The following is a 17709-nucleotide window of genomic DNA, read 5'->3' as shown; positions in this document are numbered from 1 at the left end:
GGAAAGGCTGATTCTCTAGAGGTCCTTTGAAGTCCTTTTGACCTCCTCCTGTTTGGTTAGGAAACAAGTACCCTTTAGTGATAATATTAGGAGTAATGGCTTGCAATTCCAAAAGGGATGGGCAAAAAAGGTTTGCAAAACTGCTTTTAGTGAAATTGTTTAAATTCTGAAGAAAATGCCATAGAAAAAGCTTTTCAAAAAAACTATATCAGAAATGAATTGTTTTGGAAAACTGTGGAGTTCAGTTACTAAATGGCAGTGTTTTGTTTGCACTGTTCTTTCTTATGCCTTTATTCTACACCTTATAGATGTGGAATAAATATAGAACAATATAATATTGTTCATAATATTGTTCATTATATAGAACAATAATATATTGTTCTATATTATTTCCTACCACACAAGGAAGACGTTATATTTAACACATCTTGCCGCTGCTGGCTCTGTGCAGTGGCAGGACGGTTGACAGCAAGCCTTAAAACCTTTTTGCAGCCCAACTGATAGAGCTGGAAATAGCTAGCATGGTGTTTTTATCTGGTATGACAACACAGCATATTATCTTACTTTTACCCAAAGATTTTTAAATCACTTTATTTCTGAAATAGCGGTTATACACCACTTTGTGTGTCTAAATCATCTTATATACTTTGTGGTATATAAATCATCTTATCCCTTTTTTTATGGGAAAGTAATTTTCAGTTTAATTTTCTCTCCTGTAAAATGAGGATAATGGTTTTCACAAACTCCCTCAGGTCTCATGGGGTCAGCTGTGCTGCTGTCTCTCCTCTCTCATGCTAGAAAGTTTTTCCAGTTATCCCTGGAAACATTTCTTCCTTTTCTGAGCGCTGCTGTTCCACCTCTCAGCTTGGCCTGTGCAGCATTTCTGGCCACAGACTCTTTCGATACTCCGCCAGAGATGTGCTGGAGACCTAGGTACGTGTGTGGAGGTAGAAACAAATAAAGATTACCTCCTTTCTTTCTCTCTCCTCCCCAAGGCTCTTTCATTAACATTCCTATGATACATCTTATTTAGCATATTCATGGCTTTAGGCTTCTTGTGTCCATTATAGCCTTCTAAAGACAGTGATAAAACTTTATACGTTGTATTATAAGAAACATTACATGCCTGGTTGTTTTAGTAGGTTCAGAACAAATCTTGTTTTGTGAGCATTATATAAAGATCAAAGCTGATACCAAGCTAGTGAAATCGAGAATGGGATACTTGAATTGACTAACGCTGCCGTCATCCAGTAGCTATTCTTGGATCTACAGGGTCTCTTCTTGAATAATCGTGTCCTGCAGGGCATACCCTCCCTCGAGACCCAGAAGGGCGGCTGGTTCTTTCTCTAAAGAAACTTGACACAACGGCACAGGTGTTAGCAGTTGGCCGAGAGCCTTGACACCAGCCTCTCGGATTTAAAAGGACTCCCAGGCCAAAAGGGCAGAAGAGAGATTTTAAAGAAAAAGTATTTCCCTCGGTCAGGGATGTGTCAGAAGAAGCAGGTGCAGACTGGCTCTGTGGAGGTAGGAAATACTCCCCTAGAGACAGGGCAGAGTTTCCCATTGTTCTTAATTTGTCAGAGCTGCTTGATCTTTTGTTAGACAGGAAATTAAAGGCAGATTAAGAAATATAGTACAAACGTGCCTGTGCTGTCCTGGCTGACAGGAGGAAGGACCAGACTATTCCATTCCAATGAGGTTTTCTTTTTATTCTGTCTTCCTTGTCTTCAGATTGGGCTGAGACCCTTTAAAAATGTGTCTACGTGGCCCACAGCTCAACGGGGCTCTGTTCACGAGGAGAGTTTATTGGCACCACACTGAGCTCCGTTACAGTTTAACTCTCAACTATAAACAGCAAAAACCCACGTGAAGGATTTGACTTTAAATTAGCACCAAGAACTGTTTCGCTTTGACCACTCTTCAACTCAGCTTGGATTGCTGTTGTGAACCTTTGGGTTTGTCCATCCTAAACTTTCTAATCCTGTGGCCTCCTGTATTGTAACTAACACTGTTGCTGTACTCCTGATAGCAATAATGGGTTTAGCATTAGCAAAGACAAGCTGCCAACATGCTATTGCATTACAGTGACCATAAAGTGTATGCCTACCTTGAGGAGGATTAGGCTGTTAGGCATCATTTCAAGTAGCAATGGGTGACTACCCAACGGAAATATTCCCATTGTACCAAGCAGCCTTGACTTTAAAAGAAAAACCACAAATATTTTTATGTGACTGAACTCTGGTAATGGATACTATTTGTCCAAATTTCTCCATTTACGTTTTTTACCTGTATTTTCTGAAGGGTAACTTTTTCACTTACTTCTCTATGGAAAGATTTCAGTTGCTAAATACTGCTTAGAAAGGCTGTAAACTGGGGACGCAGATCCATGGGACTTGCGCATGGAAGGATCACCATAGTAAGTGATGAGTAAAGTAATTAAACAGAAGTTCCTGACCTGGTGCTGATAGCCTGCGTCTGATCATACATCGTGCAATACTTTCACTTTTTTTTTTAATACACCTTTAGTAAGAGTAATGAGATTCTTATTGATTTTTGAGGTGCTTTGTAATCTTATCATTTGGAGGTGTTTAGTATTTCTAAGAGGAACTAGTTCAAATAATTTCTCTCAAAATCGCATTTGGTAGCAAAGTGTGTGTGCGGGTTGCTACAAGAAATGCTTCATTAAAATACCTCCTTTGAAGGAGAAATTAAAAATATTTCCATTATTTTGGGGTTACTGTAGTTGTGCCATATGGGAGCTGTAGTTCAAGAATATAAGGACCATGCCCCACTTCTCTCTCCCCATCTTTTTCTCCCTCCTTTGTTTTCCTGTATCCTAATCACTTTTCTCCTTTTCTCCTGGAAAAGATTAAGCTGATTGCCTTTTTTGGCAATCATTTGGTTTTTCCGTGGTAATCTGCCCTGCGGTCCCCTCCCGTGCAGCAGTCCCTCGCTGCTGTTACAGGACACATTTCTGGTGAGAGCACCAGTTCTGCAAAGCCGGCGATCGGCAGTAGCAGACAGCAATGCAATAATAAAGCAATGCACCCGGAATAGAATCACAAAACCAAGGTTCATTATGTGAAGATTCAATTAGTTCTTTAAACACAGAAACTGTGCTAGAACATACTGTACAAAACAGGATCACTGCCAAGTATTTATAGGCAATGCATTGCCCATTCCTGCTCATACAATTAAGGTAACTGAGCTTCAATAGTCACAGCTGCATAAAACGGCTTTCTGATCCTACCTAGGTCAGCGTGAATAAGACTGCAGTCAGTGCTGGTTTAGAAATTGTGCTCTTTTTTTCCCTGACAGGAAGACATGAGAAATTGAACACAATGTGTTCCATTTTGGAAACACGGAGGCTCCTTTTAAATTCTATCCAGGAGAGCAAGAACTCAATGCATCCATTAAAGTCCGAACCTTAAAGATTATCAGATTAAACTCTTCAAGCAGTAGCTTTGGATAAAGCATTGGATTTAGCCAACATGATAAAAATCTCTGAGTATTTTGGGAAGAACCCCAAACTAGGCCTGTTGTCATAACTGGTCTTCACAAAAAATAGCCCTAGTTTTAGGGTTTTTTTCCACATCAGCTGGGAAAACTTGCTGGGTTTTGGGCACATTCTGCAATTCTCTGATCAGTTGCTGAAATGTTTCCTCTTTCTTCTAGTTGCACTCTCCGACATAAGCGGCTTGTAACACTTCAGTGCCTTGCCGTTCTTTCTCTCCTTGAGTATTATCCCACTGAAAGAAATTCTGGTCTTTCCTTTCCCCTCCACACAAACTCTGAAGATCTGTTCAGCCTTCAGTGCTTCAGAAGTAAAAGTACTGTCATTCTCAATATCCCCTGTATTTCTGCACTGCTAAGAAATTCTGCATTCCTCAACAACTTTACAGTAAATTGAGTATTTTCTTGTCTCTATAAATGCCACCGGACTATGGAGCTCACCTTGCCAAGACACACAATAGAAACTTCACTGCATTGCTTTCTGTACAGTACCTGATTTTATAACAAGCTTTGCACGAATTGCACCAATGAGCCCCTTTCCAGTTTTCCCTCTTTACATTTCTGCTTTATGGTATTCACTTATATGACCCATGTAACCTTAGGAAGGAGAGCATGTAAAGACAAAGTAGCATTGATAAGGTATCAGTAACCCCAGTGTTGCCAGAGTATCCTGCAGAATCACATCTAGTAACTCTTTGTTCTTTTCTAGTGTTTTTTTTACTCAAGGATCCTGGCAGGGTTGGCCAATATTAAATAATGCAGTTTTGTAACTCTCCTCTCCTGCAACAAGCTAAATTATCTGTAATTCCTAGTTTAGCAAAGGACAGAAGGAGCTTCAGACAGACATTCGCGGCAAGGTAGCAGTATAGCCAAAAATTAATTCCAACTTTTCCAATCCTCTGCTCCCTGCTGCCCTGCTTCATGGACCCCATCCTGAGCTTTGACCTCTGTTCCATGCCTCCCTTTTTAAAAAGCAGAAAATGCTCTTAATGCAGTGGTTTCCCATTTCAAGGAGTGATTCGCTTTAGATTTGCTCATGTGCTGCTTTAACAGGGAGGAAATACAATGTACTTGTTAAACAGAGAGCCTCCAAGTCAGGATTTTTAGGCTGTAGCTTTAGCCTTAGCTTTACCTTGATTTTTTTTTTTTTTTTTTTTTTTTGTTCCTCCACCTGTAAAATGGAGCGGTCCTTAGTGATCCGTGTCACAGTGTTACAAAGCCACTTGAATGTATGGGAAATACCCCGAAATCTTAAGACAAGTGCAAATGATTAATTCATTATTAAATCCATCATCCCACCAAATCCTCTCTTTGGAAGAGCTTTAATCCAATGTTTTATTAATATAAAAGCAATTATATTGCTGGCTTATCAGTCATGTGAACAGAACCTTTCTGTTTCTTTCTTGCAGTGCGGATGGTCCTTCCTCTGAAATCATGCAGATTGATTTTGAAATTGAAGACCTAACTGACTTACCTGGGACCCAGCTCATCACATGGCAGGTAGAATATCCTGGAGATACAACATCTGATCTAGGAATCTCCAAGATCTACGTAAGCCAGAAGGACCTGGTAGGAGTTCTCCCTTTGGCTATGGTAAGAACTTGTCTGGCATTCTGCAAGTTTTTAGTATTGCTTTACAACTCTAGTGTCTGACAGACACAAATGATCTGTTGGAAGGGGTGGGGGGACAGAAAGTTTCCGCACCTTGAGAAACAGATACTAACTTCTGAAGTTGCTTCATTCAACGGTGAAACCCCATGAGGGGAAACCATAGCTTCCCATGGAAGGCTCGGTCATGCTCTCTTTGACCAATACACTGACTTGGAGGCAGAAGCTGAGTTCATGGCATTTCCAGTAGTCAGAACTCAGTATTGTTGTTGCATGTAGTGGTATGCTTGGACACTTGGTTCAGTGTGGTATATGTCTCACTGGAATCTCAAGTACTCTTACATTTGGTCTAGTGTTTAAGGACTTCCTGAATCACAATTTTTTTCAGTTTTTGAATTCTGACTCCATATTCATTTAAGAGTGAGAAGAGAAATAAAAGTCATGGTGTGACTTCTGAGTAATTTTTAATAACCTGAGGAACACAAAATACCGTACATAGCCAACTGTCCGTTCTACATAAATGCATTCACATGGGTTGCCTCATCATCACAGTGCAAACTATAGGGCTTGAAAAATACCTGATTCTTTAGCCTTGGTCTTACCTAAAAAACCTGTTAGATACCCAAATTCCAAGTGCAAATGCAAATTTTGTGTGTTTCCTCTTCTCTCCCCTTCACATTTCTTCATTGTTAGGGCTGAAGTATACTTGTCTAAGGTCTGGCTGTGCCCCATTTTTATTCTTAGACAATCTGTTAGAAAATAGTGACACATTATTTAGCACTGAGGGAAAAACAAAAATCAATCTCAGAGCATTTAAAAAAATGTAACCTGGATGTTTTCCTAGTGCTAGCCAGTTAATTATGCCATTATTGAAGGCTGAAGGTGTTCTCTGCACTTCCAGATTCACAGAACTGATAGTGGCTATGTCCTGGTTTTGGCTGGCATAGAGTTAATTTTCTTCCTAGTAGCTGGTATGGTGCTGTGGTTTGGATTTAGCATGAGAATAATGTTGATAACACGCTGATGGTTTAGTTGTTGCTGAGCAGTGCTTACACTGGGCAAGGACTTTCCAGCTTCCCCTGCTCTGCCGGGTGCACAAGCAGCTGGGAGGGGGCACAGCCAGCAGAGCTGACCCCAACTGCCCACAGGGCTATTCCATACCATAGGGCGTCATGCCCAGTATAGAAACTGGGGGGGAGGTGGTTGGGGGGCAGCAATGGCTGCTCAGGGACGGGCTGGGCATTGGTCAGCAGGTGGCAAGTGACTGCAGCACTTGGGGTTTTTGGGTTTTCTCTTTCTCTCTCTCTCTCATTGTTTTCCTTTTCATTACAATTTATTATTTTTATTTTATTTTATATTATTTCAATTCCTAAACTGTTCTTATCTCAACCCACGAGTTTTCTTATTTTTTCTCTTCTGATTCTCTCCCCCATCCCACCGGGGGAGGGAGTGAGCGAGTGGCTGGGTGGTGCTTGATCGCCAGCTGGGGCTACACCACAACACAGGTCTGCAGCCAGGATCCTGATGTGCAGTCACACAGGTTCTGGAGTATTGAGGGTTAAAGCTGTAGAGGTGGTCTGATTTACATAATCTGAGATGTGGGGGGTTTTATTCACTCCATCCCTTAATGAAAAGATAATAGATTTCTTTTCTAGTGGTTCCAATGGTTGCAGAAAACACTAATTCTTCTCATACATGCCCATGATCGCTTTTAGTATCAAGAGATATAGTGGCAAAAAATAGTTCATAAGAACAAAGATAGGTTCTCCTGGCAGTTGCTACAAATCAACTCGCTCTCTTCATTTCCATTAAAAGATGGAAAAAAAGCCCATTTTCCAGAAGCACAAAATTCTGTGCTTAAAGGTCACGTGAAGTCTATAAAGTTATCAGTAGGTGGCATTTTACAAGGCAAGAGCTGTTGGGATAATGGATAAGAGAGAAAGCAAAGATAAATGGCAGGGGTCGCCTAAATACTGACGGACTGGGAATAGTTTTAACCTTCTTTGCATTAACTGGAGTGTCAGGGAAGAAACTCTGGGGTATCTCAAATCTCCAAATCTTTGTAGTACTTCACTTTGTGCTTAGGAAATGATGATTCAGGTGCAGACCTTTCAAGACGCGTAACTTAGATTAGTCTGGTACTTCAGATTTCACTGTGATCTTAGCAAAGCCAGTTTGTAATTTACAACTTTAAAATACAAAAATAAATAAATTCTACTCTTTCATTTAGGAAGAACCACAATGAAAACAAAGTGTTATATTATTTCTCTGTTTCTGGAGACTGGGGTTAATTTGGGTTAGTTTTGCTGGGCTTCTTAGCAGAACATCTAATTTCATGTTTAGAAGCACCAAACAGAAATGCTGTTGAATATTTCAATTACAGGTTAATTTTTCAAAAGAACAATTTTACTACTTTAACTTTAGGCGGAGCTTTGGTTTTTTGATAGACTAGCACATGCCACCTCTGCACCATCTTTGTTTTCTGTAGTCTTTTCTGCTAGCTGTTGTGGATTTGTAAACTGCAAAGCAGCAGACTGGCCTATTTAGAGCTTCCTGTTTTCTTTTTTTGAGCTACAAAATGCTGCAGTGGAAAGACTTAAATGTATGTATCAGCGTCAGGACACACTGGAAATGCCTACCTTCTGCTAAAGGTATTAGGACATTTGCTGCACTCGCCTTACCTTTCTCCAGTGCCTTTTTTTTTTTTTTTTTTTTTTTTTTGCTATGGCATATTACCATTCCAGCTTTTGAGACCCCTGCAGGGCCCTACACCAATAACGGAACGACAACACAAGTCACAGCAGAGCACTCAAGGATATTGATGAGAAAAGCTGTAGGGTGTATTTTATGGATGTGTGGGTACCATAAAGGCTGATATTTCTGACACTTTAATAACACCTTTTCTAATTTTGAAGTGTAAGAGAACCCGTCTTGGTAAGCTGTGCATGGGACCCCAGTCAGCCCTTGTTAGCAGAATGGGAATAGCATGGGAGAAGACATTTAATCCGAGAACATTGTCAGAACATGCGAGCACCTGTTTGGATATTTGCAATGCATGATCCTTTCCCTTAAGCCTGATGAAATACAGGCAAAGATGTTTATCCAGGGTTATAAAAAATTATTGGCCTTTTACCATGATTGCTTTGCAGTGGCTCTTATAGCCACATAGCAACGTCTTGCCTTGTTGACAGAAACTAAAACATCCACTAAACCCCTTGGAAGAGGTAGGTATCTGTATGGTATAATGTTCTTCACCAGCACAGTTTCCACTGTAATTTGTGCATTTCTCGCATGGGCACTATTCAAAACTCTCCCCATTTCCCTGCCAGCTTTCTCGCTGCAAGGTCTGTGTCTCCAGGTAGCGTGTGGCCAGGGAACTGAAGAAGAGGGGTCTTTAGAACATGTTGATCGCTACAGGAATTATAGAAACAAAGAGTGCTTTATTCTGGGTGGAGAATTCTGGGCAAGGAATGCCAGAGGATCACTCCATGGTAATTATTGAAAATTTGGCCCTTAAAAAAAAAAATAAAATCACAAGTAAATAGTGAAGAAGCAAAAACCTTCTACGTTGTTCTTTGTTGTCAACTAACATACATATTAATCCTCTTTAAACCTCATTCTCTTAACATTCACCTGTAATAGAGTATCATTTGAGACAGAAACCCTAGCACCTCTTAAGACCTTTGAAATATGGTATTAAAAAGGCCTATGGTCCATTTGTTCATTAACTGTCTTGAACATGCTAAACTGCTGAGGTTTTTTGAGTTGAGGACCCGCAATGTAGTGTGACAGCCAGTGAGAATAATATGCCTGAATCTTCTAGAATATGACATTATTTTTTATTGGCATCCTAAAGAATCAGCTTCCAATTGCTATTTGACTTCTTTCTGGTTTTTCTTCCCTATTTTATTTCACTCTCATTTTGTTACGTGATAAATGGCACAGGTTTAATCATTCAAATTGTACATTTGCTGCTATTGATTATTTTTGCTTTTTAAACATTCTGTCAGCTCTTTCATAATTATGGTGTTCACCTTTTGTTGAACCTTAATGATTAGGTGAGGATGAGAGACAAACGAGCTCTGTAGCCATCTGTGTACATACACGATAATCCCTACTGAGAAAGGCAGAGGGCAAATATGACATGCTGGTAAATGGATAAGTTGAAATCTGTTCTGTAAATAATAATAAAAATCACGAATAACAAAATACCTGGGCTGGTTCTTAACTGAACCAACTCTGAATCTGTAAATCACCTGTCTTACCTGTGTACATGCCCTAAACCTATTCTATCTGTGCCCTCCCTGTATTTAATAATCTGATAAGGAATCAGGGCAAAACACCTGTTTCATGTCTCAGGGGGAGATGTTGGTCCCAGGGCTGATAAAATCCCTTATTAGAGTAATCCTTTGACTAGAAATTATATTGTGTTAACTTTACTTTCTCCTAGAATACAGAAAAAATATATGCAGGATGCTCAATGTCCCCTCAGAAATTTCTTGAAAAGGTTGCAGGTTCCTGACCTTCAATTTTTGATACATTGTTGTCCACATGCATGTTTTAAATTTATAAATCAGCAAGTCAATATTAGAGTCAGCCTGGCTCACACAACTGTAGTTGCCCTGATGTTCAAGGCATTACTAGGTTTAAAGATATGGATGTGGCCCAGATGTTTCAGGTGGTGGTAGGACGTATGAAGCTGATGAAGAAGCCAGGTAGTTGGATGATGAGCACCCTTGCGTATAAAAAGTCCGTGAATCTGGATTGCTTTCTCGAGAGATTCCCCAACCCTTACAGATGAACTGATCTTAATGCCAGCTATAATAGACTGCCTTGTATGATCTGTGCAACTAGGAAAGAGCAGAAAAGTTTTGCCTTCCAGAGCAAGAATCCTTGAGCACTGCAGAGTCACGGTAACAGTGGTTGCGTAGCCCTGGATTACCTCATACCAATCATGATATTAATATTTTGGAGTCAATTTTGAGGCTGCCCAGAGGATCTCAGACTTGCAGGCAGGCAGGACAGCTTGCCTGGCACTAGGGCTGAATTAGCAGGTTTCACCTGACCAGGGACTGGCAGGACAGGCTCCCTTCAGTCTTTATCAAACGCAGCTCCGGTCTGGGGCTTGGTGAGTTTTATGCCCATGTGTCCGTGGAGCGCCTGTCTTTCCTTCTTACTGAATACACTGGGACAGCTCTTAGGTACGTTCATAATCTAGTCGGCATCAACCTAAAAATTAACCTTATTATTAGAGAACTGAAATGGACAGGAAGAAAAGATGGGATTTGAAACTTGATTAATGGTATAGTGGTGAGGTTGTAGTCTGCTTGCAGAGACAAGAACTCCTAAGACAACCTTCCATCCCTCCCAGCCATATTTTAGCAGGCAAAGGTGGATGGTGAACAGTGAATTACAGACTGGTATCAGCAACTGAGCTTCCATTATCTCTCTGGTTTTGGCCCATTATTTATTACCCTTAAGCAGTGCAACATCAGCCTCCAAGACAGTCAAGTGAGGTGTGAGGCAGAGAGAGATTTAAATCAAATGTAGAAAAAAAAACTCGGAGAAGAGACTCCTGATTTATGACAGGCTTAAACAGAGTCAGTGACCAAAGTCCAGCTCATTACTTTGCAACAAACAGGTTGTAGCGAAGGCAAAGAATTATTCTTACTCATCTGACCCTACCGAGGAGTCCCACCTTGGCGAGCTGTCCCTGCTCCCAGAAACACACTCAGCTCTGTTCTGGCAGAGCAAAGCTGCTCTGGTGCAGATCGAACTGACCTATTTTTAAGCTGCAAATGAAGGTGGTTTAAAGAAACCTGGGTGAGCGATTAGGAAGAAGGAACACATTATCCTTGGTCTCAGGTGACTTATGAGGTTAGTGACCTCCAGGAAAGGGTTACTGGTAGTGTTGGAGCAAAATAACCTTTTAAACCAGCACAACCATTTTTGCAACGTTTGTGTCACCGCAGCTGCTATTGTATGAAACAGAAGTGGAATATTTATTTTACAAGGTCAGGTTAGTGAACTAGCTGTAAAAAGTAAATGTTGTCTTTATTTCTTGAACAAAAATATTTTATAATGCATAGCATGTAACAAACTTCATATTTAAGATTATATTTTGTTAAAAAGTCTGTTTTGGTACATCCTAGCACAGTTACTGAAGCAACGTTGACTCTAAACCCATTCTCCCATTCCAGATGAACATGCTCTTGTCCTCAGACCCATTAGAGCCATTTTGGCTTGTGAGGAGTTATATTTATGGCAGTCATATTAAATAAATTGTATCCAAAACCTGAACACCAGTTTAACATTATACCTTTTAGATAATTTATTGTTTCAACTTGCTCCTGATGTTCTTTATAAAAATTTAACGAAAATGTTGACAGGAAGTAAACTGTTCTACATACCATCAGCATAAGAAGCTGGATAAATAGACCAAATAAATAAATAAAATCAATTGCTGCAGCAAAGAAGCTATCTATTATATAAGAAGCATTTCCATATTAAAATTATTTCTGATAATTACAGGAATCAGCTGTCATGGTAGTGCCAGTCACTGCTGGATTTTAAAAATGCTTAGGATATTAATGCCTTTATAAATATATGTATCTGAAACATTTAATTTTTAGCTAGTGCTGTTTATGTTCTGTTGGAGACTGGATACGTAGCTCAGACTTAGCTACCAGAGTGCTCAGTGCTGTGCAAACACATATTTAATTATAGCCTCACCCTGAAGAACTCAGAAGACAAACAGAGAAGACTAATGATAAAAACATAAAGAAAATATTGGTCCCTTCTTACAGATGAGGGATGGGGATGGGCAGTGGGCTGAAGTTCCCCCTGAAGTCAACCAGACTGCCTTCTCCTAGACCAAGGTTTCATCTTGGCTCTTCTTCCCCATTATAGAAGACGTGGTGGGTGGATCGTGGTCCCTGGAGCACAGACCTAGTTGTGCAAGTGCCGTCATTGTTGGAGCTTATGGTCCACACGTAGTTCTAAAGATGGCGTGGCTGTCCCTGCCTCTTCCTTAGGCCCCTTCTTCTGCTCCGGTGCTTTGCCACTCCTCGTGTTGGCAGAGTGCTGCTGTTGTCTATTGGGAGCTGCCCAGGACTACAATGGGGGTCCACGCTGGGGTAGTGGAATAGGATATCGGAGGCTGTCACAGCTCCCTCTCTACCATCTTAAGCTGACAATTAGGATGCTTTTGGATGAAATTAATGCTTTTCTGTGGGAGAACTGAAACGTGAATCTCCATCTTGTCTGTATGATATAGATGAACAAATTGATTACAGGGAGGATCTGCTGTTGGCTGACTGGCCTAGGTTCTGCCTAGCAGCCGAGAAGTGCAGGATCACATCAGCCAGAATTGGCTGCCCTACTCAACTTTAAGAGTGAGTATTTCTAAACACTTCCACTGACAGTCAGCTTTATGAAAAAGATGTCTAGATAGTAGTTAAAAGCTTTTACCTTCCTTATTCATAGCTTTTAAATTGCAATTACAATATTCAGCAAGTTTTCAAATATTTAATTAAAATGCTACCCATTTCTGAAGAGGAACCTTTTAAATCAAAATTATATTAATGAATCACAGATGAAATCTACTCATAGAATCATAGAATCATTAAGGTTGGAAAAGACCTCTAGGATCATCTAGTCCAGCCATCAACCCAACACCTCCATGCCTACTAAACTGTGTCCTGAAGTGCCACATCTACACGTTTTTTGAACTCTTCCAGGGATGGTGACTCCACCACTTCCCTGGGCAGCCTGTTCCAATGCTTGACCACCCTTTCAGTAAAGAAATTTTTCCTAATATCTAATCTAAACCTCTCCTGACACAACTTGAGGCCGTTTCCTCTTGTCCTATTGCTAGTTACTCGGGAGAAGAGACCGACCCCCACCTCTCTACAACCTCCTTTCAGGTAGTTGTAGAGAGCGATGAGGTCTCCCCTGAGCCTCCTTTTCTCCAGGCTAAACAACCCCAGTTCCCTCAGCCATTCCCCATCAGCCTTGTGCTCCAGACCCTTCACCAGCTTCGTTGCCCTTCTCTGGACACGCTCCAGCCCCTCAATGTCTCTCTTGGAGTGAGGGGCCCAAAACTGAACACAGCATTCGAGGTGCGGCCTCACCAGTGCTGAGTACAGGGGCACAATCACTTCCCTAGTCCTGCTGGCCACACTATTTCTGATAGAAGCCAGGATGCCATTGGCTTTCTTGGCCACCTGGGCACACTGCTGGCTCATATTCAGGTGGCTGTCAACCAGCACCCCTAGGTCCTTTTCCCCTGAGCATCTTTCCAGCCACTCCTCCCCAAGCCTGTAGCGTTGCATGCGGTTGCTGTGGCCCAAGTGCAGGACCTAACACTTGGCCTTGTTAAACCTCATACAATTGACCTCGGCCCATCCATCCAGCCTGTCCAGGTCCCTCTGCAGAGCCTTCCTACCCTCCAGCAGATCAACACTCCCGCCCAGTTTGATGTCACCTGCAAACTTCCTGAGGGGTCACTCAATCCCTTCATCCAGATCATTGATAAAGACATTAAACAGGACTGGCCCCAATACTGAGCCCTGGGGAACATCACTTGTGACCAGCCGCCAGCTGGAGTAAACTCCATTCACCACAACTCTTTGGGCTTGGCCATCCAGCCAGTTTTTAACCCAGCAAAGAGTACACCCACCTAAGCCCCATGAGCCTCCAGCTTCTTTAGGAGAATGCTGTGGGAGACAGCGTCAAAGGCTTTACTAAAGTCCAGGTAGATAACATCTATGGCCTTTTCCTCATCTACTAGGTGGGTCACCTGGTTGTAGAAGGAGATCAAGTTGGTCAAGGAGGACCTGTCTTTCATGAACCCATGCTGGCTGGGCCTGATCCCCTGGTTGGCCTGCACATCCCTGTTGAGTGCACTTAAGATGAACCGCTCCATAATTTTTCCCGGTTCCGAGGTCAGCCCCTCAGGCCTGTAGTTGCCCGGATCCTCCTTCCAGCCCATCTTGTAGATGGGTGTCACATTGGCAAGCCTCCAGTCGTCTGGGACCTCCCCTGTTACCCAGGACTGCTGATAAATGATGGAGAGTGGCTTGGCAAGCTCCTCCGCCAGCTCCCTCGGTACTCTTGGGTGGATCCCATCTGGCCCCATACACTTGTGAGTGTCCAGGTGGCACAGCAGATCATTAACTGCTTCCTCCTGGATTATGGGGGGTTTATTCTGCTCTCCGTCCCTGTCTTCCAGCTCAGGGGGCCAAATTCCCTGGGGATAACTGGTCTGACTATTAAAGACTGAGGCAAAGAAGGCATTAAATACCTCAGCCTTTTCCTCATCGTTGGTGGCAACGTTGCCCCCCCCCCCCCCCCCCCCCCATAAAAGAGGGAGATTCTCCTTGGCTCTCTTTTTGTTGTTTATGTATTTGTAAAAACACTTTTTATTATCTCTTACAACAGTGGCCAGATTGAGTTCTAGCTGGGTTTTTGCCTTTCTAATCTCCTCTCTGCTTGACTTGATGAGATCCTTGTGCTCTTCTTGAGTTGCCTGCCCCTTCTTCCAAAAGTGGTAAACTTTTTCCTGAGTTCCAGCAAAAGTCCCCTGTTCAGCCAGGCCGGTCATCTTCCCCGCCAGTTCATCTTGTGGCATGTGGGGACAGCCTGCTCCTGTGCCTTTAAGACTTCCTTCTTGAAGAATGTCCAGCCTTCCTGGACCCCTTTGCCCTTCAGGACTGTCTCCCAAGGGACTCTGTCGACCAGTCTCCTAAACAGGCCAAAGTCTGCCCTCCAGAAGTCCATGGTAGTGGTTTTGCTCATCCCTCTCCTTACTTTGCCCCAAATCGAGAACTCTATCGTATCATGGTCACTAGGGCCAAGATGGCCTCCAGCCACCACATCTCCCACCAGTCCTCCTCTGTTTGTAAACAGCAGGTCAAGCGGGGCACCTACCCTGGTAGGCTCACTTACCAGCTGTGTCAGGAAGTTATCTTCCACATATTCCAGGAACCTCCTAGACTGTTTCCTCTCTGCTGTGTTGTATTTCCAGCAGATGTCCAGTAAGTTGAAGTCCCCCACAAGAGCAAGGGCTAGCGATTGTGAGACTCCTGCCAGCTGTTTATAGAATGCTTCATCTGCCTCTTCATCCTGGTTGGGTGGTCTATAACAGACAACTAGCAGGATATCTGCCTTGTTGGCTTTCCCTCTCATCCCTACCCATAAGCACTCAACCTTATCATCAAAATCGCTGAGTTCTACACAATCAAAACACTCCCTAAAATACAGAGCTACCCCACCACCTCTCCTTCCTTGGCTATCCCTTCTGAAGAGCTTACAGCTATCCATTGCAGCACTCCAGTCATGAGAGTCATCCCACCACGTTTCTGTGATGGCAATTAAGTCATAGCTATCCCGCTGCACAATGGCTTCCAGCTCCTCCTGTTTGCTGCCCATGCTGCATGCATTGGTGTAGATGCACTTCAGCTGGGCTGGGAAAGGGAGAAACCTTTGGATCATTGTGATATTGCAAGCAACTATTTTCTTTTATAAGTATATCCTATTGCTTCCTAAAATTAGGTAGGTCAAGGTCTTACAATTTCATCTCCTAAAACAGACTTTGCATTCTCCCAGCAACAATCTCTTGGCACCTACCAGTCCAGATTTTAATTCATCTTTCTTGAAAGTAGATATCCAAGCTGACTACAGGATACCAGGTAATGTCCCTTGCTATTGTTGTCTGAGTGTTTATCCCCTGGAAATGGTTTTTCTCCATCTCAAATGATACAGGCATGCGTTTGGTTCTGGTTGTTGGTGGTGTTTGTTGGTTGGTTGGGGGGGGGGGGGGGGGGCGGCGTACAGTGGTAATACATTGACCCTTTGACCAAATATTATATCCAGATCTTTCTTTTGCTCTGTTGTTCCAGGCTGAAGACCTCTTACCTGATGGCTGAAATTCTTACTCTCAGTTCCCATGATTGAACTTTGCACTGTGTGTTACTGCATTTCATCCCATTTCTTTTTCCTGAATCTTTGTTTTTATCTGGTGGTTCTTATTTAATAGTTCAAACTTCTGTATTGATTATGGCTCCTAAACTGATACCATTAGCAAATTTCAGTAGTAGTCCGTTTCATCTTGTTCCAGGGTTATTATCGACAGCGATAAAACAAAAGCTGTTCTAAGGCTAATTCTGGAATATTGTTGTATCAGTTCAGAGGAACAGGTTGTTTTACTGTCGATCTCACAGCTTTGCCTGGCTTAATCTTTGGATTGGTTCTCTGTGGTTCAGGCAACTTCGACAGGAAGGACTTTGTATTCAAAAGCTCGTTACCCAGTCTTTCTGCAATGCATGACTCAAATTAGATTCTGTTTCACATTCTAATAACTGTAATGAGCCTGTACAGTTAATAGAAGAAAATGTTTTGTCCAGTAAACACATAATAATCTGTTACGCTTCAGAAAATAATTGAATCACGGGTATCTGAAGCTACGAGACATTTTTCCCATATGTAGATGTCAATTATTTATGCTTTTTCAGAACATGTGATATTGGCACCTATCTGTACCCAAACGATGGACCAGGCAGCTGAGTAGTCCAGTCAGGTGTGACAGTTCTGGTATTCCTACGCGACTGTGTTCAAGAAGTGAATATACTCGATTGCAAGGGGGCTAATTGTATAGGGTTCATTTCCCAATTGGAATTGCCTGTTAAAAATGCCTTGGTTGGTCTTCAACTTACTATTATTATTACTATTATGCTAAACGTTGGCCTTGCTCTAGCAGGCTTCTATTGTCTAACTACCAACAGACTGACAGATGTGTGAGTCACTAGCACATAGCATTCTGTTTTGTGTACAGAGAATGAAATGAGAAAATAACATAAGCACTTTGCAGTCAAAGATGCCTTATTTCCAGAATCCAACAAATGCCATATTCTTTGGATTTTTCCTTCCAGAATTAATGATGACCCTGGGGTTCTTAACATTTGAAATAACAAGCAATAGCTCTTTTCGTTTACAATTAGACATTTCATTGACCTGACAAGCATGCAATGAAACAGTAACTGTGTTTATTGCAATATCAATGCAGATGTTTTGCTACTTAAATTCCCAAGCAGCGAAAACCATCAAGTAGGTCTTCCAGTTTAATCCAATTCTTTTTCTGTCAAAGGTTACTATAGGCTCATGGAAAAAGATCTTGATGATGATGATGTTGTTTAAGACAAGAGGTTAGAAGTCTTGTTTTTGCGTCTGGAGCTGCAGTTGCTAGCCAACTAATACCGTAATCACCTGTAATAATAGAAAGCAACAGTCGCCCAGTTTTTGTCTGAGTGGGGGAATGAGTAATGAGGGCTTGGACTGGCTGCTGGCAAAGCTGCTGACAGCCACACAATTTGATGTGGAACATTGAAAATTGGGTTCCCTAGAGAAGCAGGAACAAACACAAAGATATTTTTCTTACGAATTAAAGCCTAAGAAAAATAGCTTTGCATAACAGCTCCTATTCTTTCTTAAGTGCAAGTTACATATGTTTTTCTTGATTAGACGCATGCAGTTGAACTGGGTTGAAACAAACCCAATCCTTCAGCCTTGACAGTCTTTCTGTGTTGCTCT

General features: G+C 42.0%; 1 protein-coding gene across 1 annotated transcript in view; it reads left to right on the top strand.

The window, feature by feature from the left end:
* The window catches only part of TMEM132D (transmembrane protein 132D), a 277426-nt gene that overhangs the window by 169757 nt on the left and 89960 nt on the right, over positions 1 to 17709 (top strand). The window contains exon 4 of the mRNA XM_075515941.1: positions 4923 to 5106. Coding sequence (XP_075372056.1) covers positions 4923 to 5106 — 184 coding nt within the window. The remainder of the gene's footprint in view (positions 1 to 4922; positions 5107 to 17709) is intronic.

This window comes from Mycteria americana, chromosome 13 (genome assembly GCF_035582795.1).
Source record: "Mycteria americana isolate JAX WOST 10 ecotype Jacksonville Zoo and Gardens chromosome 13, USCA_MyAme_1.0, whole genome shotgun sequence".
Classification (NCBI taxonomy): domain Eukaryota; kingdom Metazoa; phylum Chordata; class Aves; order Ciconiiformes; family Ciconiidae; genus Mycteria; species Mycteria americana.
This window is presented reverse-complemented; position numbering and strand designations above follow the sequence as displayed.